At 43.5% G+C, this 24048-nt stretch overlaps 1 protein-coding gene across 1 annotated transcript in view; it reads left to right on the top strand.

Annotated features, from left to right (window-relative positions):
- Positions 1-1293: 1293 nt before the first annotated feature.
- Positions 1294-24048, top strand: part of STX7 (syntaxin 7) — a 57003-nt gene continuing 34248 nt past the window's right edge. Inside the window, exons 1-4 of the mRNA XM_089681445.1 lie at positions 1294-1444; positions 15442-15576; positions 18769-18838; positions 23616-23706. Of these exons, the coding sequence (XP_089537571.1) occupies positions 15501-15576; positions 18769-18838; positions 23616-23706 (237 nt within the window). The 5' untranslated portion in view covers positions 1294-1444; positions 15442-15500. The remainder of the gene's footprint in view (positions 1445-15441; positions 15577-18768; positions 18839-23615; positions 23707-24048) is intronic.

The raw sequence follows: 24048 nt of genomic DNA, 5'->3' as shown, positions 1-24048 counted from the left end.
TTTAAGTGCAAAAAGTTGCGTTTATGGTTCTACAGACTTCAATGAAAACGCTGCAGAAAAGCATGTAGTACTTTTTTATGCGTTTTAATCTGCCTAGCAACAAGAAAAACAGAATAAAATAAAAATTTAAAACGCGTCAAAAACGCACGTGCACAAAAGTGCAAAACGGACCGCAAACAGCACTGCAGAAATGGATCAAACGCAAGCTGCATAGGTGTGAACCTAGCCTTAAAGTCCTTGCCCCTTTCCAAAAAAAAAAAAAACGCACTGCGCTGCAAGTGGGGCACGTTCACATTCCCACGTTTTCACCCAGTGCGTTTTTTGAAAAATGTCAGAGACTTTTTTTTAAGTGCAAGTTTTAATCTGCATAGCAACAAGAGAAATAGAATAAAATAAAATAAATAGAAAAAAACGTGCCAAAAACGCATGTGCGAAAACGCAAAACGGACCGCAAAAAGCACTGCAGAAACTTATCATCCCCACGTTTTCACCCAGTGCGTTTTTTGAAAAATGTCAGAGACTTTTTTTAAGTGTAAAAAGTTGCGTTTTTGGTTCTACAGACTTCAATGAAGACGCTGCAGAAAAGCAGGTAGTGCCTTTTTGAAGCATTTTTGATGCAGTTTTGAGTTTTAATCTGCCTAGCAACAAGAGAAGTAGAATAAGATAAATAGAATAAAATTAAATTAAAAAACGTGTCGAAAACGCAAAACAGACCGCAAAAAGCACTGCAGAAACTGATCATCCCCATGTTTTCACCCAGTGCGTTTTTTGAAAAAGGTCATAGACTTTTTTTAAGTTCAAAAAGTTGTTTTTTGGTTCTACAGACTTCAATGAAAATGCTGCAGAAAAGCATGTAGTGCCTTTTTGAAGCATTTTTGATGCAGTTTTGAGTTTTAATCTGCCTAGCAACAAGAGAAATAGAACAAAATAAAATTAAAAAACGTGTCGAAAACACAAAACGGACCGCAAAAAGCACTGCAGAAACTGATCAAACGCAAACTACATAGGTGTGAACCTAGCCTTAAAGTCCTCGCCCCTTTCCAAAAAAGCTCCCAAAAAAACGCATTGCAAGAAACTGCGTAGATGTGATCGGGACGTATAGGAAATGAGGTTAAATGGATTGAAATGCGTTTCTGGAGATCTGCAAATGCAATAAAAAAATGCAGCGATGCGGTCCCAGCCTACAACAAAGCTGGGTGGAATAAAAGCAAAATGTAGGCGTACAACCATGTAGATGAACAGCCAGCCCATCTGCTTTCATTTGTGCCCACAGAGCTGACAGCAGGAAGTCTCAGCACACTGACTATGCTGATCAAATGAGTTGCCTAATGCAGAGCACACTTCCTATGCTGTGAGAGTGCAGCCCCTCCTTCCCAGTACACTGAGTATGCGCTGCCTGTCACTGGGGTGTGAGGAGCAGACTGAGGCCGCTGGACACAGACAGGTATGAGATTGCATTGTAATCAGGGGGGGGACAGGCTGTGATCAGCATGCAGGGATCATTTGATACATCCACCATGGATCTGATGGTTGTGATCTCAGCCCAACGTTCAGATTGTCACAAGGAAGCTGCCGCCTGATCACACAAGAAGTAATCACATCTTTACACTGGGGACACATTCTGCGATTTATTATCATCGCAGGCGATCCATTCCAATCTATCGCTCCGGGATTTATTAGAAGGTTTAATAGGATCACATGACCGGCCATTGTTAACTCTTGTAAAGCTGCACATTCCATTGATGTGTGCGGGGGAGGGAGTCTCCCTGTTGTTGCTCAGGAAATCCAGACTGAACTCTGATCATGTGATGGCAGGAGGAGCAGTGTCAGTCCTTTCCTGTTCGCACACTTCTCTACACCGGCATGCTGGGACTTCTGGTTCTACAGCAGATGGACAGTGATATGGCCACGACACGCATGAAAGATCCCAGCGTTGTTTAGGAAAGGCAGATTTTATAAATCGGTTCCTGTAACTGCCATTGCCGCTGTTTGCTGTATGGGTGGATCAATGGATCTGGAGTCCTAAGAGCCGGTCTGTCAAATCCAGGAGCAGGCAGGATTTTTGTTAGGAGCCGGTCTGTTGACAAACAGAGAAATACACAAACGTTGGGTGCCAGCTGTCAATTGAAAGGGTTAGTTCATCTTTAGCCCAGGTTCACGCTGATGCGGTGCGGAATTTGCAGCGGTTTGTGTACAAATTCCGCACCACATCACATTCACACCCCATTCATGCGAACTGCTGCGGGTGTGTATGTTAACAATACCCCAAAATTGGTTTGCAAAACGCAGTGCGCAGAATCGGATCGCATGGGTGTTAATACCCGTGCGATCCGATTCTAGTGCGGACCAAAAAAAGGCTCCTGCACTTTTTTGGTGCAGATGCGAAGCGATTGGAGCCATACAAAATGTATGGCGCCAATCGCACCGCACACAATTTGTATGTGATTTGCACAGGAAAGCGGTGCGGTTCCTGTGCGAATCACATGTAATATGCCGCACCGCATCAGTGTGAACCCAGGCTTACAGAAAAAATGTAAAGGTAAACTAACATCAGATACCTTCCCCACCCCCTCTACTTACCTCTGGGGTTGCCGAGCTGTCAGCACCCCCTCAGCCGGTCTGGAGAAATCCTTGCTCTTCTCCGTGCAGCACTTTCAGGATAGACTAGATAGATTCTGATTGGTCAGCGCCATCACTGTGAATCGATCTGGTCCATCCAGGAAGCGCTGTACAGAGAAGAACTGATCGCTCAGCATCCCCGGAGGTAAGTGCAGCGAGTACTGGGGGGGGGGGGGGGTGCAGTGCGTGAGGTTGTCTGGTGCTAGCTACTTAGGGTTGGACCTGCTTATTGGATCCACTTGCTCAGCGGTGGATCTCTCCGCTGATCCCCACTGAGCAAGCGGATAACACACACAGACCAGCTCGCTCTCCTCTATGGGCGGTCAGATGATGATGGACCGCCTGTCCGTTTTCATCCGATGGATAAAAGGGGAATTGGATCCCCGTCCGTCCCTTTTTGGTGGATCAGATGTTGGCGGGTGTAAACGGAGAATGGAGGTTCCGATAGGGTCCGCCTGAAAAATGTGAAAGAGCCCTAAGACCAAACACACAGGTTCTGTGGCTGATTAAGATGGTAAATACCTCACTTAGCCCCCGGTCACATCAAACCGAACTTTGATATCGCGCAACTTACAGTGAAGTCGCACAATTTCAAAGTCGAATGACAAGCTGATTTCAGGTGCGATTTGCAAGACATCTGATACGGATGTCTATGGAAATCGCACCAAAAGTAGTGCATGTACCACTTTAGAAATCGGTGCGGGTCTGACCAAGTCAGAACCGCACAGATATGACCACTCTAATTGCGGACAATAGGCTGCGATTTGCAAGTCGCATGACATGCAAATCACATGCCAATTCGCATCCAGTGTGAACGGGGTCTTAGTGTCTTATCTGCATTAAATGAGCCTCAGAACCTGTGTAACCGAACTATGTTCGGTTTTAAAGGGATGAGTTACTCCTTTACATTTATCTTACATTCATTTTAATCCTTCACACCATGAATCACATGCGATCGCAGTGCAGTGCAATTCCATTGGAGCAAATGGGCTGAAATTGCGCCAGACCACACCAAAAGTAGTACATGCACTTCTTTAACCACATGCCTACCGGGCAATTTTACCCCCTTCCTGCCCAGACCAATTTTCTTCTTTCAGCACTTATGCACTTTAAATGACAATTGCGCAGTCATGCAACACTGTACCCATATGAACTTTGTATCATTTTTTATTGTATTCACAGAAATAGAAGTTTCATTTGGTGGTATTTAATCACCACTGGCTTTTTCATTTTTTGCGCTATAAACAAAAAAAACGAACATTTTGAAAACAATTTGTTTTTCTTCGTTTCTGTTATAGCATTTTACAAATAAATTCTTTCTACGCAAATTTAGGCCAAAATGTATTCTGCTACATGTCTTTGGTGTAAATAACCCAATCAGTGTTAGTATGAAAGTTATAGAATCCACAAACTATGGTATATATATAAAAAATTATAAATCCTGATGTATCTCATTTATTGAAGCCCAAAAACGCCAGGGAAGTACAAATACCCCCAAAATGACCACTTTTCGGAAAATAGAGGTATTAAGTTAGAGGCTTGGTGAGTTTTTTTGAAGTTGTCATAGTTTTATCACAGTTTTGTGGAAAATGATGAAATGAGAAAAAAAAGTGTCACAATTTTTTTTGTATGTACTGTCACCAATGCAATACAGCATCATCCTATAACTGGCGCGGCGGCGATCAGGGACACTGACTGGCAACAGTATGTAAAAACAAAAACAAAAAAAATATTTTTAAAACATTTTTTAATTATTTTTTTCTATTCCTGTGACCAGAGCAATACAATGTTACCATAGTAACATTGCACTACTCTGGGCAAGTGATCAGGATTTTTTTTAACACATTATGATTGCTTATATCAACAGATTTCATTGGTATAAGCAAGCATTTTTGCTGAATGAAACTGTTTCATTCAGTAGTTGTGATCAGCTGTGATTGGCCATAGCTGATCACATGCTACAGATGGGCTGTGATTGGGTCAGTCTGTACATGTGATCAATGTGACCAATCATAGCTCTCAGCAGAGTTTTAAGCAATGAATGGCATGAAAGGAAGCCATTCATTGTTTACAACTGTCATGTGATCTGCTCTGATGGGTCACAGCAATCACATGACACTGCAGTTGGCCGATGTAGTGATCGGTCATCAGCCATGTCTTGTGTACACAGCCGGTGATAGATCGTGCCAAAGTGTGGCCTGATCCTGGGAGGACATCATGTGATGTCCTCCCAGGATATTCATTGTTTACAACTCTCATGTGATCTGCTGTGACAGGTCATAGCAATCACATGACACTGGCAGTGGGCTGATGTATTGATCTGTCATCAACCATGTCTTGTGGACACAGCCGGTGATAGATCATGCCGGAGTGTGGCCCGATCCTGGGAGGACAATATGTGACGTCCTCCCAGGATATTTGGGCTCGGCCGCCATATTGCAATAGGCCGGGCAGAAAGAAGTTAAAAATACACACAGGAACTGGATCGCATGGTACTACTGTACTATGTGATCCGCTGCAAGCAAACGCACTGCGTGTGGGGTGTTGTTAAGTTAACTTTGACACTTGCTGCAGAACGCAACTGCAGTACATTTTGAACGTGGTGTGGGAAACTACCCGCGCTTCTCCACAATGGACCTGTGCTGGTCACTGCTAGGGCATATAGAAAAGTTTACAATACATAACTGTAGGGCGCTGCAGTAAAATGCAGATATGAAATATTTTACCACGGCGTACTAGAAGGCGATGCATGACACTGCACTGCTGTATGGAGACATCAATGACGTGTCACTTTGTGATACTTCAAATAAAGTTTAAAAAAAACAAGCAACGTGTGTGCTGCAATGCGTATCACACTGCATCCTTGTTGCCCCTGAACTGACAGCTGCCCGCACAAATGTGGTACATAAGCTTCCTTAGTGCATTCGTGAAGCGAAGGGAGGCCCATTGAAATGAATGGTGCTGCTCCAAAAAAGCATTCCAAAAACACGCAAATAAAGGGCTAAAAACGTGACATGGTAGTGTTGCTCAAGTGGCCTTAGGGCCATTTCTCAGGAACATACACTATATTTCCAAAAGTATCATGACGCCTGCCTTTTCACACCCATGAACTTTAATGGCATCCCAGTCCTCATACACGCTGGACGTTTTTATAGCGGCTGCTTTTGATGTTTTTTTTCTACAGCCAGCAAACTCCCCAGCATGTTATCCTATGTGTCCATGCACACAGAGACTGTAATCAATGTTTTTTGGCAGGGGCGTTTTTTGGCTGTAAAAAAACCCCCCAGAACTAGTGGGTTTCTAGAGGAGTTTTTTAGCTGTAAAAACGCTCTAACGCTGAAAAACGCGGTAAATTGCTGCAAACTGGCATTTTTGGACTTTTTTTGAGTAAAAAAAAATACGCAGCAAAACGTTCATGCAAAAACGCTAAAAAAAAATCAGAAAACTCAAGTTTTTAATGTGACTATACAGCTAACGTTACCAGCTTTATTAACCGCTTGCCGTCCAGCCACTGTAGAAATACGGTGGCAGGGTGGCACGGCTGGGCAAAACCACGTTTTAAAATGTGTGTTTTTGAAACAGGTAGGAGGCGCGCCGCCACCCTACCTGTCCTGCCGATCACGGCCGCGGATGTCAGTCCCCGGGTCACAGCCGGTCGTTACCGGCTATGTCCCGACGATTAGCGGCAATCAGTGACAGAGAGCAGGGCTGCAGTAACTGTGCTTTCTGTCAGTTCCCTGACAGCTCCAGGACACGCTGATCGGGACAGAAGAGTTTATCTGTCCCGATCAGAGGTGTTCCCTGCAGTACACACCCCGCCCCCTAGTAAATTGCTCCCCTCACACAGTTAACCCTTTCCCTGAATAATAAACTTAACCCCTTCCTCCCCAGTGCCATTAGTACAGTGTCAGTGTTTTTTTTTTTTGCACTGATCACTGTATTGGTGTCACTGGGGATGTCAGTGACCCCAAGTCAGTTCCCCCCAGTGTCAGAATGTCCGCCGCAGTCCCGCCATAAGTCGCTGATCGCCGCCATTATTAGTATAAAAAAAAATTAAAAATCCCGGTATCTTTCCCGCTATTTGTAAACGCTATAACTTTCACGTAAACCAATTAATTTACACATATTGGGGTTTTTTGTAGCAAAGACATGTCGCAAAATGCATTTTAGCAGAAATTTATGACTAAATTTGATTTTTTAATTTTCTTTTACTGGACATGTTTTATAGCAAGAAGTCCAAAATATTGTTTTTTTTCCTCAAAATTGTCAGCTTTTTTTTATAGCGCAAAAAATAAAAAAACGCACAGGCGATCAAATACCACCGAAAGAAAACTCAATTTGTGGGAAAAAAAGGATGTAAATTTCATTTATGTACCGTATTGCATGACCGCACAATTGTCCGTTAAACTAGCGCAGCGCTGTATAGGAAAAAAATGGCGTAAATTGCAGTATCTATACCATAGTTTGTAGACACTATAACGTTCACACAAAGCAATCAATATACACTTATTGGGATTTTTTTTTACCAAAAACATGTAGCAGAATACATTTTGGCCTAAATTTATAACTAACTTTGAGTTTACTATATATTTTTTATAGCTGAAAGTAAAAAATATCGTTTTTCTTCAAAATTTGTGGTCTTTTTTTGTTTATAGCGTGAAAAATAAAAAGCGCACAGGTGATCAAATACCACCGAAAGAAAGCTCTATTTGTGTGAAAAAAAGGACGTAAATTTCGTTTGGAAACAGCATTGCATGACCGCGCAATTATCAGTTGAATTAGTGAAGCGCCGAGTAGCAAAAAGAGGCCTGGTCATTAAGGGGGGTAAATCCTCAGGAGGGCAAGTGGTTAAAGCGCCCTGTGTGCATGGAACCTTAGACCGTAGGATTCAATATTGAGTTGGCCCACCCTTTACAGCTATAACAGCTTCAACTCTTCTAGGAAGGCTGTCCACAAGGTTGAGTGTGTCTACAGGAATGTTTGACCATTCTTCCAGAAGTGCATTTGTGAAGTCAGGCACTGATGTCGGACGAGAAGACCTGGCTCGCAGTCTCCACTCTAATTCATCCCAAAGGTGTTCTATCAGGTTGAGGTCAGGACTTTGTGCAGGCCAGTCAGGTTCCTCCACCCCGAACTCGCTCATCTATGTCTTTATGGACCTTGCTTTGTGCACTGGTGTGCAGTCATGTTGGAACAGGAAGGGGCCATCCCCAAACTCTTCCCACAAAGGTGGGAGCATGAAATTGTCCAAAGTGTCTTGGTATGCTGATGCCTTAAGAGTTCCCTTTACTGAAACTAAGGAGCCAAGTTCAACCCCTGAAAAACAACCCCACACCATAATCCCCTTTCCACCAAACTTCAAACTTTACACTTGGCACAATGCAGTCAGGCAAGTACCATTCTACTGGCAACCGCCAAACCCAGATACGTCCATCGGATTGCCAGACACAGAAGCGTGATTGGTCACTCCAGAGAACACGTCTCCACTGCTCTAGAGTCCAGTGGTGGCATATTTTACACCACTGCATTTGACGCTTTGCATTGCACTTGGTGATGTAAGGCGTGCTAATCTGAAGGCCACACAAAGTTTGGAGGTCTTTAGCTATTGACTCTGCAGACAGTTGGCAACTTCTGTGCACTTCAGCATTCGCTGACCCCACTCTGTCATTTTACGTGGCCTACCACTAGGTTTACTAAGTAGAAGCAGGATATGCTCTTTAAAGAGAGAGGTTTTCAGGGATAGTCTAAAGGTGATTAGGAGATAGATTGGGGTAGGGAGTTCCATAGGATGGGAGAAGCTCAAGAGAAGTCCTGGAGGCGAACATGGGAGGAAGTGACACGGGAACTAGAGAGCAGAAGGTCTTGGGAGGATCGAAGAGAGCGGTTTGGTTGATATTTTGAGACCAGGTTGGTGATGTAGCTGGGGCCAGAGTTGTGGATGGCTTTGTAAGTAGTCAGTAATTTAATTTTTATTTGTTGGGCGAGTGGAAGCCAGTGGAGGGATTGGCAGAGAGGGGTAGCAGACACTGAACAGTTGGTAAGGTGGATGAGCCTGGCAGCAGCATTCATGATGGACTGCAGGGGGGATAGCCTATGTAAAGGTAAGTCAATGAGGAGGGAGTTGCAGTAGTCGAGGCGAGAGATAACAGGGTAGTGAATTAGGAGCTTTGTGGTATCATTGGTTAAAAAGATGCGAATTTTGGAGATGTTGCGGAGGTTGAGGCTGCATGATTTGGACAGGGATTGGATGTGGGCCTGAAAAGATAGGTTGATAGTGGTGCTATTGATCCTGACCGAGAAATCAGGGGAAGAGGAACAAGGAAATATTATGAGTTCAGTTTTGGATAGATTGGGTTTTAAGAAGTGGTGTGACATCCAGTCTGATATGTCTGTTCGTAAATCGGTGATACATGAGGAAACGGATGGGGTGAGCTGAGGAGTAGAGAGATAGATTTGTGTGTCATCAGCATAGAAATGGTATTGGAAGCCTTGGGAAGCTATCAGCTGACCCAAGGAAGAAGTGTAGATCGAGAATAGGAGAGGTCCAAGGACAGAACCTTGAGGGACCCCGACAGTAAGAGGAGTAGGAGAGGAGGAAGTAGAGTTGTAAGTAACACTGAAGGTTCGGTGAGATAGGTAAGATTCGAGCCACCGGAGAGTACAGTCACGGAGACCAAGTAAATAGAGTTTTTTGAGGAGGAGGGGGTGGTCAACTGTGTCAAAGGCAGCGGAGAGGTCCAAGAGTAAGAGTACGGAATAGTGACCATTAGTTTCAGTGGTTAGCAAGTCGTTTGCGAGTTTTAGGAGAGCAGTTTCTGTGGAGTGTTGTGGGCGAAATCCAGACTGAAGGGGAACGAGAAGGTTATTCTCACTAAGGTGGCAGCCCAGCCAGTTGTAGACTAGACGTTCAAGGAGTTTGGAGGCAAAAGGGAGTAAGGAGATGGGTCTTAGGCTATTAAGATTGGTGGGGTCCAGTGAGGCCTTTTTAAGTATGGGGGTGATTAGCGCATGTGTTAGAGAGTTAGGGAAGATGCCAGTAGAAAGGCAGAGATTGAAGATATGAGTTAAAGAATGAAGGATAGACACAGAGAGTGACCATAGTATTTGCGAGGGAACAGGGTCCAGGGGACAGGTGGTTAGGTGGGCTTTAGAAAAAAGTTTACCAACCTCCTCTATAGTACCTGGGTTAAACAAGGTAAGTAGAGATTGTGCAGAGATTGTGCAGGTGGACAAGGAGTGTAGGGTGAGGGAGATATCCGTACAGTGGAAATCTCGTCACCAATTGTATCACTCTTATTTTTGAAGTGATTAGTGATCTCCTGGGCAGTGAGTGAGTGAGTTAGTGGGTGGAGGTAAAGAAGAACGAAGTAGAGAGTTAGAGAGGTAGAAAAGAGTTGATGGGGATTGCATGAGAGGGTGCTAAAGAGAGTGATAAAATAGGTCTGTTTGGCAGTGTGGAGACAAAAATTTTTTTTCTGAAGGGCAGATTTATATTGGTCGAAGTCTTGCTGGGTCTTAGTCTTACGCCATAAATGCTCAAGAGCACGGCTACATTTTTTGAGGCATCTGGTAATGTGGTAGCGGTCAGGGCCTAATTCTGTGTGTAATGAGGGGAGACCATGTGTCCACGGTGGATGACAGTGAACTGTTGTATACAGAAGTGGCCAGGTTGGGGCAGGACAGCGCTGAGATTTTGTCATAGAGACAATCTGTTGCTGAAAAAAGAAGAGAAGGGTTAAGATAACAAAGGTTTCTACGGGTAGCTGTCTGGTAGTTGGAAGACAAGAAGGAGCAAGCCAAGGAGAGAGTGAAGCTAATAAGGGAGTGATCAGAAAGAGGAAAAGGGAAGTTGGTAAGGTTGCAAGGAGTGCATAGGTAGGAGAATACAAGGTCGAGGCAGTTACCATTCGAATGAGTAGAAGCATGTGTCCATTGTTTTAGTTCAAAAGAAGTGGTTAGGCTCAGAAGTTTAGAGCTAGCAGAAGTGGTAAGATTGACAGGGATGTTGAAGTCACCAAGAATGATTGTGGGAATTTCAGAAGAGAGAAAGTAAGGCAGCCAGGCAGAGCAGTCATCAAGAAAGCTTAATACTAGTCCAGGAGGTCGGTAGATCACATCAATTCTTAAAGAAACTGGAGAGAATAGACGAATAGAGTGAACTTCAAATGAGGCGAGGGACAGAGAAGGAGGTGAATGAAGGACCTGAAAAGTGTTTTGAGGGGATAGGAGGATTCCCACTCCACCTCCTTTTCATCCACTAAGCCTGTGAGAGTGTGTCCAGAGGAGACCACCATGGGAGAGGGCAGCAGGTGAAGGAAAGTCAGATTCATGAAGCCAAGTTTCCGTAATTGCAAGTAGGTTAAAGGAGATTGTGATAAAAATGAAGGTCATGGACAGAGGTGAGTTTGTTATAGGCAGAGCGGGCATTCTAGAGGGCACAGGAAAAGGGGAGGCTGGTTCTAGGAAGAAGAGGAATAGTAACTAGATTGTGTGGGTTGCGGCTGCTATTAGAGGATAGGGGGTGTAGGGGGTGCCGGGTGTGTTGATCAAAAGAAAAAGATGGTGGCCCAGGATTTGGGAAAATGTCTCCAGATGTTAGTAGAAGCAGAAGGGTGAGGGAGGTAATATGGGAGTATGACTTATATGGAGGGACAGGTTCCAGTGTTCTGGAGGTTTTATTAGTATGTGGGTTCAGAATTAGCAGGAGTTGATAAGTATAGTAGTAAGGTGAAGACAGGAGTGAGGGTGATATATATAAGCTGCGAGGTGGAGAAGAGGGGTGAAGGAGAGAGAGTTTGAAGAGAGAGGATACAGCTGTGAGAAGGAGGAGTAGGGAGTGCATGTTACAGAGTGGTGAGATGAAGAAGCAGACTAGATAAGAACTGAATGGGGAAACAGGTCACCTGTAGTCTGTGTTATGTTGGAACATTAATGTGCATCGCGTAATGGCAGCCCGTTTATATACATAGGCTGCCTTGTGTGCCAGAAAAGTTGCATACGCTATGTATGGTAATGCAGCCCAGGTTCACTGGTAAGGTGTGTTGGGGAGCCATTAGAAATTAATTGCACTGCAGGGCACCATGGGCATTAACACAGTGCAACAAGTCTTAGACCCTTTGCAGATAACATGCTGTGTGCTTCACATGTGTTACCATTGAATTCTATGTAATGAAGGTTCTGATTAAGATGGTCCTTCAAAGATGCAGCAAAGAGCTTTTTTTGTAATTGCACTGTACTTAAAACATATTTGTGTGAACAGAGGCCTTTAGGATATGTATTCAAATGATCGTCCCATGAATCAAGGTGAAAATTATGTCCCTGTGGTTTTTCTATGTATGCATATTTTATTGAAGAATAAGGCCCTCCTCACACTTGTGAATGGGGCTGTTTACATATGAGAACTCCAGTGGGGGTTCCTGGCAATTACTATAGATGTAGGATGTAGCTCCATTGAAAGCAATGGGAGGCTGACAGATCCTGTGACTAATCACAGCTCTTCGCATGTAATAGGTTATGGAGCAATTACCTGCAAGTGATGACAGAGTGGGATTTATTTACTAAAGCTGGAGAGTCCAAAATCAGACTCCCTTCTGCATAGAAACCAATCAGCTTCCAGGTTTCATTGCCAAAGCTTCATTGAACAAGCTGAGGTTAGAAGCTGATTGGTTTCTATGCAGAAGGGATTAGCCTCAATTAGTACAGGAGCTGTCTACCTCCCATTCATTTGGGCTCCTGCATCTAAATATTATTCAGGATTTATATAGTGCCAACAGTTTGCTCAGCAGTTTACAATATAAAGGGAGACAATACAGCAACAATACAATTCAATACAAGAGGTTTAGGAGGGCCCTGCTCCTAGGAGCTTACAATCTAATATGGAGGGGCTGGTGGAACAAAAGGTAAAAACTGTGGGGGATGAATTGATGGGAGAAATAGAAGATTTGGTTATTAGCTGAAGGCAGGATCGGATTTCCTGAAGAGGTAGATTTTCAGGGATTGCCTAAAAGTGGATAGAGTTGGCGATAGCCAGACAGATTGGGGTAGGGATATCCAGAGGATGGGAGAGGCTCTGGAGACATCCTGGAGATGAGCATCAGAGGAGGAGACAAGTGAGCTAGAGAGCAGGAGGTCTTGGGAGGAGCAGAGATGACAGTTTGGGTGAAATTTGCAGACACGATTGGTGATGTAGCTTTGGGCAGAGTTGTAAAAGGCTTTGTATTTCATTGTTAATGTTTTGAATTTTATTTGTTGGGCAATGGGAAGCAAGTGGAGGGATTGGCAGAGAGGGGTGCTGGATATAGAACAGTTAGTAAGGTAGATGAGCCTGGCAGCAGCATTCATGATAGACTGGAGAGGCCTGTGATTAGGTAGGCCAATGAGGAGGGAGTTACAATAGTCAAGGCGAGACATAACTAGAGAGTGAATAAGTTGTTTATTGGTTTCAAGGGAAATATTTTGGAGATGTTACGAGTTGAAGTCTACATTATTTGGACAGTGATTGTATTTCAGGCTAAAAGGACAGCTCAGAGTCCAGCATTACACCTAGTACCCTGGTATGAGGGGAGGGACTGAAGGTTGTATTATTGATCTTGATGGAGAAGTCAGGGGAGGTAATATTACAAGCTCAGTTTTTAGAAAGATTGAGTTTGAGGACGTGGTATGTTGATGTCACTTAGTAACACGAGAGGAGCCTGAAGAAGTGAGATGAGGTGAGGTGTGTAATCACCATAGAGATGATCCTGGAAGCCATGGGAGTTTATCAAGAGAAGGAGTCCAAGGACAGAGCCTTGGGGGACCCCTACAGAAAGAGAAAGTGGAGAAGAGGAGAAAGTTACAGGTAACACTGAAGGAGTGCTGTGATAGAGGAAGAACCAGGAGAGAGCAGAGTCTTGAAGGCCAAGAGAGTGGAATTTTTTTTTGAGGAGGAGGGGATGGTCAACAGTATCAAAGGTTGCAGAAAAGTCTAGTAGTTAGAGTATGGAGTAGTTGACATTGGTTTCAGCAATTAGTAAATTATTAGTGAGTTTTAGTAGGGCAATTTCAGTGGAGTGTAGTAAGCGAAAGCCAGCCTGTAAGGGGTCAAGAAGGTTGTTGTCAGTAAAGTAGGAACTCAGAAAGTTGTAGACTGTGTTCTAAAAGTTAAACAGGAGCAAAGAGATGGGTCTTAAGTTTAGGCTGACTGGATCCAGTGAGGGATTTTTAAGCATGGGGTGATCAGCGTATGTTTTAGAAGGAAGTGGAAGGTGCCAGTAGAGAGGGAAAGATTGAAGATGTGAGTGAAGGAGCATAGGATAGAGGAAGAGGGTGACTGTAGAAGTTGTGAGGGAACAGGAACCAAAGGACAGGTGGTAAAGTGTTCTTCTGAGAAAACGTTCCAGACCTCTTTGGTAGTAGCCAGGTCAAAAGAGGAAAATGTTGAGGGTGGTTTTGTACAGGGTGTGTTAGGTGAGATAGATATCTGTGCAGTGGAGATGCCCCCACGAATTGTATCAATCTTGTTTTTGAAGTGATTGTCAATCTCATGAACAGTGAGTGAGTTACTGGGTGGAGGGTGTGTTGGAAAAAGTTGAGAGTTAAAAGTAGAGAAGAGATGATGAGGACCGAATGACGAGGTATTATTAAGAGCGAAATGGAAGTCTGAGGACTTTGGAGTCGCACAAGTGTGAACAGAGCCTAAAAGAGGATCTTCAGTCTCTAGGGAAAAAAAATGAACCGCTTAAGGACCGCCATATAGTATATATACTGCTACAGGGCGGCATCTGTGCGCAGGATCATGTATATATACTTGATTTTGCATTTCCGGGTAGGGGGTGCGCGCACCCTACCTGCGCTACCATTCACGGCTGCGAATGTCAATCACTGGGTCCCAGCCGGTAATTACCCACCAGCACCCGGTGATTACCGAGCATCTCCAACGGGGAGGAAGATTGTTTTGTTTACAAACAATCTTCCTACCTGTCAGTTCAGGTACACTGCTCGGGATGGCTGTGCACAGTACAGCCATCCCGATCAGTGTGCTTACAGTGAAGAAAACACCCCCCGCCCCCTAGTAAAACACTCCCAGCACCCAGTTAACCCTTTGATCGCCCCTCACATTAACCCCTTCCTGCCCAGTGTCATTAGTAGTGTCAGTGCTTTTTTTTTTTTTTTAGCAATGATCACTGTACTGGTGTCACTGGGGCGTCAGTGACACCAAGTTAGTTCCCCCCAGTGTCAGAATGTCCACCGCAGTCCGGCTAAAAGTCGCTTATCGACGCCATTACTAGCAGAACAAAAAAAATCCCATTATCTATACCGCTATTTGTAAACGCTATAACTTTCACGTAAACCAATTAATTTACACTTACTGGGATTATGTTTTAGCAAAGACATGGAGCAGAATACATTTTGGCCTAAATTTATGATGAAATTTTATTTTTGGATTTTTTTACTGGACATGTTTAATAGCAAAAAGTCCAAAATATTGTTTTTCAAAATTGTCGGTCTTTTTGTTTATAGCGCAAAAAATTAAAAACGCACAGGCGATCAAATACCACCAAATGAAGGCTCAATTCGTTGGAAAAAAAGGATGTCAATTTGAGTACAGCTTTGCATGACTGCGTAATTGTCAAAGTAACGCAGCGCCGTAATGCAAAAAATGGCCTGGTCATGAAGGGGGGTAAATCCTCAGGAGGGCAAGTGGTTAAAAGTCAGCAGTTACAAATCCTGTAGTTGGTGACTTTTATAAAAAAAAAGGACACTTACTCACCCTGGCTGGTTCTTCGCCAGTCTTTGTGTCCCCGGCGCTGTATTCATTTCATTTAATCTGTTTTTTTTTTTCAGGTGGCAGCACATTTCCTGGCCATTTTTGATGTGAACAAGATCGCGGGTACAAAGCAACCATGGCTTATGATACAAGAGACCCCATGCAGCTTGCGCAGATCATATCATCGAATATTCAGAAGATAACACAAAGCAGTACGTCATAGCCTTCTGTTTTCTTATTCTAATCATTCAAATGAATGGGTTAAAAATTGCACTACACTGAATTGCACAGGAATGCGGACCACATTCAGGTGCCAAATCACATTTTTGCTTTGCTTTTAAAAAAACGGGTTATGTCCGCTTTGGGCAAGCTGGAGTGTGGTGGCAGCCTGCAATGAATGAGCTGCCTTAACACAACACACATTAACATGCGACATAACGTACCGAATGCCTATTTCCTATGATCTTTATCTCCTTCTAGTGTCCATAATGTGGTATTTTTTTATTTTTCCAAACCACTCTATATTTTATGAATGAATAACATTCAACCTATGGAGGGAATTAAAGTGGTTGTAAAGGCTCAAGGTTTTTCGTCTTCATTATTATTATTTTATTATTATTATACAGGATTTATATAGCGCCAACAGTTTGCTCAGCCCTGTACAATATAATGAGAGACAATACAGCAACAATACAGTTCAATACAAAAGGGTTAGGAGGGCCCTGCTCCTTGGAGCTTACAATCTAAGAGGGAGAAACTGGTGGTACAAAAGGTAATAACTGTGGGGAATGGACTGGTAGGTTTAATAGAAGATTCCATTATTAGCTAAAGGCAGGATAGGCTTACCTGAAGAGATAGGTTTTCAGAGATTGCCTGAAACTGGGCAGAGTAGTCTGATAGATTGGGGTAGAGAGTTCCAGAGGATGGGGGAGGCTCTGGAAAAGTCCTGGAGATGAGTATGAGAGGTAAAAAACCTTCTCTCTGCAGCAACCTTCCCAGCTCCCCCTAATACTCACCTAAGCCCCTTCTCGATCCAGCGATGTGAACTGGGGTTTTGGCTATCCCGGGACCCCTGGGCTGAGACAGCAGTGAGAACCATTGAGCCAATGAGAAGAGAGAGGGGGAGGGGAATGCGCATGTTTGGGTGCCCCCATACTAAGCTGATTGCTGTGGGGGCACCCGGCAAGGGGGAGGGGCCAGGAATGCCACCGGGGGACCCGAGAAGAGGATTTGGGCTGCTCTGTGCAAAACCACTGCACACAGCAGGTAAGTATGACATGTTTGTTTTATGTTTGTTTGTTTGTTTTTTTTTTTAATTTAAGCCTTTAGAATCACTTTAAGGAAGAACTTTTTTTTTTGCACAGAGCAAATGTATTAACAGTTTCACTGGACCAATAGCTATGCAAACATTTTCATGAATACACCCCTTTGTGTTTAGGGTTAAGTGTTAATGTGGAAGTTTAGTCAAACACTAACTACTGTATGTTGTAGAATTAAATCTACTCCAGCCCCCATTCTGAGCCTATTCTATCTACCATGTGAAAGAAAAGATCTGTATACTTACCTATTCTGAAAGTGCTTTGGTCCGGTCACATGATTGGGTCTCATCACCAGCTTCAGTGTAGAGGAGGGACAGCCTACAACGCATGCCCCATAGTAAGCCTATGGGGGATGTCACCACCAGGCTATGCAGCTATTGTCAATGTCTGCCATAGGCTTACTATGGGGTATCCATTGTTAGCCATCCCTCCTCTACACTGAAGTTGGTGCTGGGACCCGATCATGTGACCAGACTGGAGTGCCCTCAGCATAGGTAGGTATACAGATCTTTCCTTTCACAGGGTAGACAGAATATGCTTAAAATGGGGGGGAGGGAGACAATTTAAGTGTAGTTAGTGTTGACTGAACTTCCACTTTGAGTAGGGTAGGGTTTTTAGTGTTAGTGATAGGTTAAAATTTCCGCATGTTAATGCTGACTAGAGCAGTTCTGCAGGCCCTGTATTCAATTGGAAGAAGGGTCAGCCGCACACCAGAGGATAGATGAATATAGTGTGTATTTATTGATCCGTATGACACACAAAACACCAGGACATGAATACAGGACCTGTTAACGCGTTTTACACGATCTTGCGCTTAACTCCCTTGTAGCCAGTGCCTCCCGGCCCTTTAAGGGTTTAGGGTCATGTGTTCGCCGTGACACACCGTCATAGCGGTCACATGATCGGGAAAGGTCCCGATCGAAAGAGGAGATTGGGACTTTCCATGAGCATCGGAAATGTGTGCTGGGAGCGTGCAGGGCACACGCTCTCGGCACATATTTTTTTTTTTATAGAAAGCAAATGTGCAGCCACTCGGCGCCTAGGCCCAGATGTCGGGAGGCCACACATTTGCTTTTGGCCGGCATCAAGATGTTAATCAACATAAATATAAATTAGCATGATTAAGCACGAGATAGTGTGAAATGCGTTAACAGGTCCTGTATTCATGTCCTGGTGTTTTGCGTGTCCTATGGATCAATAAATACACACTATATTCATCTATCCTCCGATGTGCGGCTGACCCTTCTTCCTATTGCATCGTGTGTGGTGGCAAGCCAGAGCCTGCACCTGTTGTGGATTGATCTGGATTGTTTGCTTGAGTGGTATACTCCTGTTCTTTGGATTAGGCCCTGTATTCAGCCTGGGTCTGAGATCTAAGATCCATGGGAGAACACAAAAAACAAATGGAAAGACTAACACATACTTAAAGTGGTTATAAACCTCAGACATGAAAAATGAACAAAGCATATCCCTCTATAGTGTGTATGTGTCTCAATCCAGAGCACTGTGTCATTTCTGTCTGCTGCTTCGTTGCTTTGCTATCAGCATAAATCACTTCTGACACATTTTGCTGACACCAAGATAAAAATGGTGACAGGGGAAGGATCTCCAGCAGATTGACAGCCTCAGCTCTGTTCCTGTGAACTGTGTGGAGGGGGATGTGCCTCTTCCTTCCAATCATCTCTCAGAGCTCTCCTCTCTGATCTCTGCAGTGTAGTATATTAGCTCTCCACCCTGATTTTTTTCTGACAGCTCAGACAAGCTGTAAAAATTCTGGACTTTGAACGGATGTAGAAAGGAGGTAGACAGGTGCAATGAATGTAGGAGGATTTGTTTAATCACTGTGTATCACCTGAGGCCGGTCACTTCGCTGGGTATCTAAATTCAGTCGAATCATCACAATAGACAATATTTGGCACTTGACAGGCTCACTTTACGATTGCTAGAGCTATACAGTGATCTCATTGTTTGCCATTTACATGGATTACTTCCTCTTATAAATGTTTAATTGCAAAATGTTATTCCTGCATGTTATAACACACACACTGAGAAACATACTATATTAATAATTAACTTCTCATGCAGCTTCTGAAATACAGAGGATAGTAAATCAGCTTGGAACTGCGCTGGATTCTGCAGAGCTCCGCCATCAGCTGTGAGTACACAACCTAGTCATATCTCTTGACATTGCTAGTGCGGCAGAAGGAGACTTATGTTGTAATTATATCAACACATTTCTTAGATAAATGACCCCACAGCTTAGCACGGTTCAATGTTTAAAGCCACAAAGTACAAGAAATGTTACAGTGTAGTGTTAGTTGGCTAGGAGCTCATTATCTGCCTTTCTGCCATATTAGATATTCAACTTCTAATGACTTTTAACTTCTTAGTATATTTTAGTGGTTCTAAAAGCAAATGTTTTTTTTACAATAATGCATTCTCTGCATTAAAGCGGAGCTCCACCCAAAAGGGGAAGTTCCACTTTAAGTACAGGTCCCCCGCTCCCCATTAAGGATTGGCACCTTTGTGGAACGGGTACCCAAAATTTGACAAATACCCACTCCCACTTCCACTGCGATCGCATAGGCGATTGGAAACGAAAGTTGTCTTCCTCTCCTCCCTCCCCTAGTCTTCTGGGACACGTAACAGGTCCCAGAAGACGACGGGGCCATTCAGGAAGTGCAGCGATACTTGTGCATATGCAGTGGGTTCCTGGCTTTGAAGCCGTAAGCTGTGACAGCCGGGTGCCCACACTGAAGATGCCAGTGCCTGGAACACAGAGCGTCCGGTGAAATGGGCTGTGAGGGGACACACACCATGGAATTGAGGGACAAGTGAGTGGCTGTTTTTAAAAAGTCAGCAGCTATAGTTTTTGTCGCTGCTGACTTTTGTTTTGTTTTTTCAGTGACACACTGCTTTAAGGTACAAAAACTTTCAATAGCAGCTCCCCCCACCCCCTTAGCTCTTCTCACTTCTCCTCTCTCTCACAGGCTTGGCTGAAAGCATTGTCAAGTCATTGGCTCCTGCTGTCAGTCAAATCCTAGGAGGAGGGAGCGGGGCTGAGTCACGCTATGGACGCAAACAGCCTGGTTTGGTAGAGCCTTTGCAGCTTGCTATGGGGGAACTCAGGGAAGAGGTGTCACAGTGATCACTGGCAGGGGACCCCAGTAGAGGATGTATGGGACCAATGGCTCCTGCTCTGTCTTTAGCCTGTGAGGTGAGAGAGGGACCAGTACTGCTGAAGATGGGCACAGCACTGCATCGAGATAGGACTCAGATAAGTAGGGGGTTGTAGGGGTTGATACAACTAGTGGGACATTTTTTACCTTAATGCTGTGAATGCATTAAAGTGGAGTTCCAGTCAAAATAAAAAAATTTTTAGCAGCTACAAAAATTGTATCTGCTGACCTTTAAAAAACAGACAATCACCTGTCCCTCGATCCCACTGTGTCCTCACACCAGCCAGGTTCACCAGCCATCCTGTGTCCCCGCTGTGATTTTCAGTGTGGGCACTCGGCTGTGACAGCTTGCACAAGTAGCGCTGTGCTTTGTGAATGGTCCTGTAGTCTTCTGGATATACAAAGAGACAAAAAGATTGATAAAAAGTAAAATACTCACAAGAGAAATATAATCAAATGGAAAGCATGTCACAAGGGATGCATTGTGGTCCAAAACCCCTGAAGGTAGTCTGGTGGGGGACTGTAGACGTCTGGATAGCTGATGGCTGACGTGAGGTTGTACCTCTTCCTCAGGTCTCTTTGAGACATTTTGAGAGAAATAGAGAGAGCAGAAGCAGAGAGAGCAGTATTTGCTAAGATTAGGTGTCTTTTTTTTGTGGTGTTTGGATGTGTTCCAGCTTTTTTCTGTGCAGAAATTATTTCAGCAGTGTCTAACATATTTTCTTTCATGCGAAACCTCAAAGTATGGTGTACCAGGTCCATTTGAGTACTGGGAAAACGCTTTGCATGCATTTTTCATGATGAAAAAAGGCTTTGGACAGCATCTGGAAATGGAAGAGTTAAAAAAAATTTCCAAACGCAAACGCTTATAAACACGGTTAGCCACGTTTACATGCATTTACAAGCATTTGGCGTTTGAAAGGCTGATCAAATCTATTCCTGAACGCAAGTTTGGTGCGTTCAAAGAAACGACTGTAAGCTCAACTGCCTGTAAAGGACTGTAAACAACATAGTGTACATGGACACATAGGAAAACATTAGGGAGAGTTCAGGGGCTGCTGGAAAAAAAAACGCAGAAAAGCCCCTAAACGTGAGTTTATCAGCTGCAGTGTACATGGAGCCTAAGGCTCCATTCACACCTATGATTTTTGTCCATTTTGCAGTACTTTTAGCAGTTCATTTTGCGGTTTTCTACACGCCTTTTTACCTGCAATTTTACCGCGATTTGCGGTTTGTTCAGCTCTTATTTATTTATTTTTTGCTGGGCAGAATAAAAATGCAAAACGCGACAACATCGCGGCAAAAAGGCACTACCATGCATTTCTGCAGATTCTCCATTGAACTCTGTTGTAGAAAAAACTCTGCTTTTTGCTTTTAAAAAAGCCCCTGACCCTTTCCAAAAATGCAGCAGCTCAAAAAAGCACAGATGTGAACATGCTCCATAGGAAACCATGTTAAATAGACTGTAGGGCGTTTCTGCAAAAAGCACTAAAAAACGCATTGGTGTGAACGTAGCTGAAATTGGCCTTAGTATGTGTATGTATGTACGCATGTGAGATAGATACCATAGAATGTAAGTTCGTTGAGAACAGGGATTGTTCTGTTTCGAATACCGCTTTATGCATTAACATACCATCGTAGATCTTGATGTGTCCTGACACTATGGTCAGCTGCTGATTCAGCCCAATCCACAGACAGCAACTTGGGCTAAGTTTATCTAAGGGCAAGGAACAGTACTGACATTTAATGAGAAGAGTTCCTTGTGCTGGTGCTATGTGCGCTAATTGAAATCCAAAGTCCTTTTCTTCCACTCCCCCCCCCCCTTCCAAACCTCCACAGCTGTTATCTTCTTCCAGTGCTGCAAGGGTTAATACGAGTGCTAGACTTGATCGTGTTTGCTCTTTCTGCCCCCCTACCCCATTCATAGAAGGTGTACCAGAGCTTCCATAAATGTAAAGCTCTATGTGAATAAAGGACAGATGAATGAAGACCCGCCTCCTCTATTCATTGAACGCTTTTCATTCATGGAAGATATAGTAAAGCTTCTGTAAATGGGGGGGAAGGGGGGGTGCAGTGGGTGGGCATAGTCATCACTCTTGGTGAATGTCCAGTACTCATATTAACCCTCGCAGTACTGCAAGTTTATGGTTGCAGGAGTACAGGGGATAAAGGGCAGAAGACTTTGGATTACAACTAGGACAGTATCAGCACAAGGGACACTTCTCAATAAATGTAAGTACCATCCCATTTTTACCTAAAATTAATCTTTAACTCTCCAATCAGGTGAACCCAACACAATATTACTTGTTACAGTACAGTAATGAGGATGTTTTTCCAGTCAATTGAAATGTAAAAAGACAATACACTTCTCAGCCTAGCGTTTGCTATGAAGATCCAAGACTAACTGAGGGGACATGGAACAAGAATGTAGGGTTTTGCTAAGACTGTACAACCTAGTACTGTATAGGATGGGAAAAAATGGGAAATACCAATAAACATAAGTTGCTGTAGCTCTGAACTACCACTAGATCTCAGCACAGATAAGAGCATCAACAGCTTCTTGACCGTCCTATAGCAGAAATACTGCTACAGGGCGGCAGGGCTGTGCAAAATCATGTATGTATACGTGATTTTGTATTTCCGGGTAGGGAACGCGCGCCGCCATTGGCGGCTACAGCTTTCGATCACCGGGTCCCAGCCGGAGATTCCCCGCTACTACCCAGCCATCACTGAGGAACACTGACAGGGGAGAGGTCTGTATGTAAACAATACAGATTTCTCCCCTGTCAGCACCAGCATGCTGCTTTGTATTGCTCTGCATAGCATAACATAACAGAGCAATACAAAGCAGCATGCTTAGACAATAAAACCGCACATAATGTGAAATGCACACAGTTATCCCTTTGATCGCCCCAGATGTTGACCACTTCCTGCCCAGTGTCATTAGTACAGTGTCAATGCTTTTTATTAGCACTGATCACTGTATTGGTGGCACTGGGGATGTCATTGACCCCAAGTCAGTTCCCCCCAGTGTCAAAATGTCCACCGCAGTCCTGCTATAAGTCGCTGATCACCGCCATTACTTGTATAAAAAGAATACAAATTAAAATGTTAGTATCTATACTGCCATTTGTAGACGCTATAACTTTTACGTAATTTTTTTTCAGCAAACACATGTAGCAGAATACATTTTGGCCTAAATTTATGGTGAAATTTGATTTTTAAATTTTTTTTACTGGATATGTTTTCTAGCAAAAAGTAAAATTTTCAAAATTATCGGTCTTTTTTTTTTTTGCTTATAGCGCAGAAAATAAAAAAAACACACAGACGATCAAATACCACAGAAAGAAAGCTCTATTCGTGGGAAAAAAGAACGTAAATTTCATTTGGGTGCAATATTGCATGACTGCGCAATTGTCAGCTAAATTGCAAGTAATGGCCTGTTCAGGAAGGGGCGTAAATCCTCTGGAGGACAAGTGGTTAATAACACTAATACAATACATAGAAATAGTAGAAAATAACTTCATGGGTGAGACACAAGAGGGAATGATGTGAGTGTACGGAATGTAAAACACTGCAAAAATTGGTGGTGTATAAATGCCAGTAATATATAGAGTTCGGGCCAAGTATGCCCTGAGGATGAGAGGCTGGAGGGAGAAGATTTGTTTTTTGGGAGAATATTATATGATTATATACCAGTTACAACACCTCTTTCAGTATACTGATGCTATGATGTTGTCATTTTTGTTGTAGACAGCAGAAGATACAGTTTGTGAATAAACTTGCTAAGGACACAGATGTTTGCCTCAAGAACTTTACATCTCTTCCTGCAGACAGCGATCAGGTACTGATACTACCTTCACTACAACTCAGCTAAAGCCAAAAGCAATTTTATAGACTGGTGAAGGATTTAGAATGTCTGATGTCTTTGTATTGCCCTGGAACAAGTAAAACCATCAGTAGATCAGTCAAACTGTGATAAGTCACAGTTCCACATTGTCTATGAGGAAATTTTTCTTAAATTGGAGAGATTTGCTCTCACTTCCTGTTGTATCTGCAAGAGAAATCTTATGTACAAGACACTGAAAAAAGAAATCGACAGGGGTTTTAATTATTCCCTACTCTATTCAAAAAACGTTTGGGCTTTTGATATATCAGAATAATCCAATGTAGGTTTTTAAGGTAC

Source organism: Staurois parvus, unplaced genomic scaffold, assembly GCF_062004578.1.
Source record: "Staurois parvus isolate SC_StPar_1 unplaced genomic scaffold, SC_StPar_1.0 ptg000267l, whole genome shotgun sequence".
NCBI classification, from domain to species: domain Eukaryota; kingdom Metazoa; phylum Chordata; class Amphibia; order Anura; family Ranidae; genus Staurois; species Staurois parvus.
This window is presented reverse-complemented; position numbering and strand designations above follow the sequence as displayed.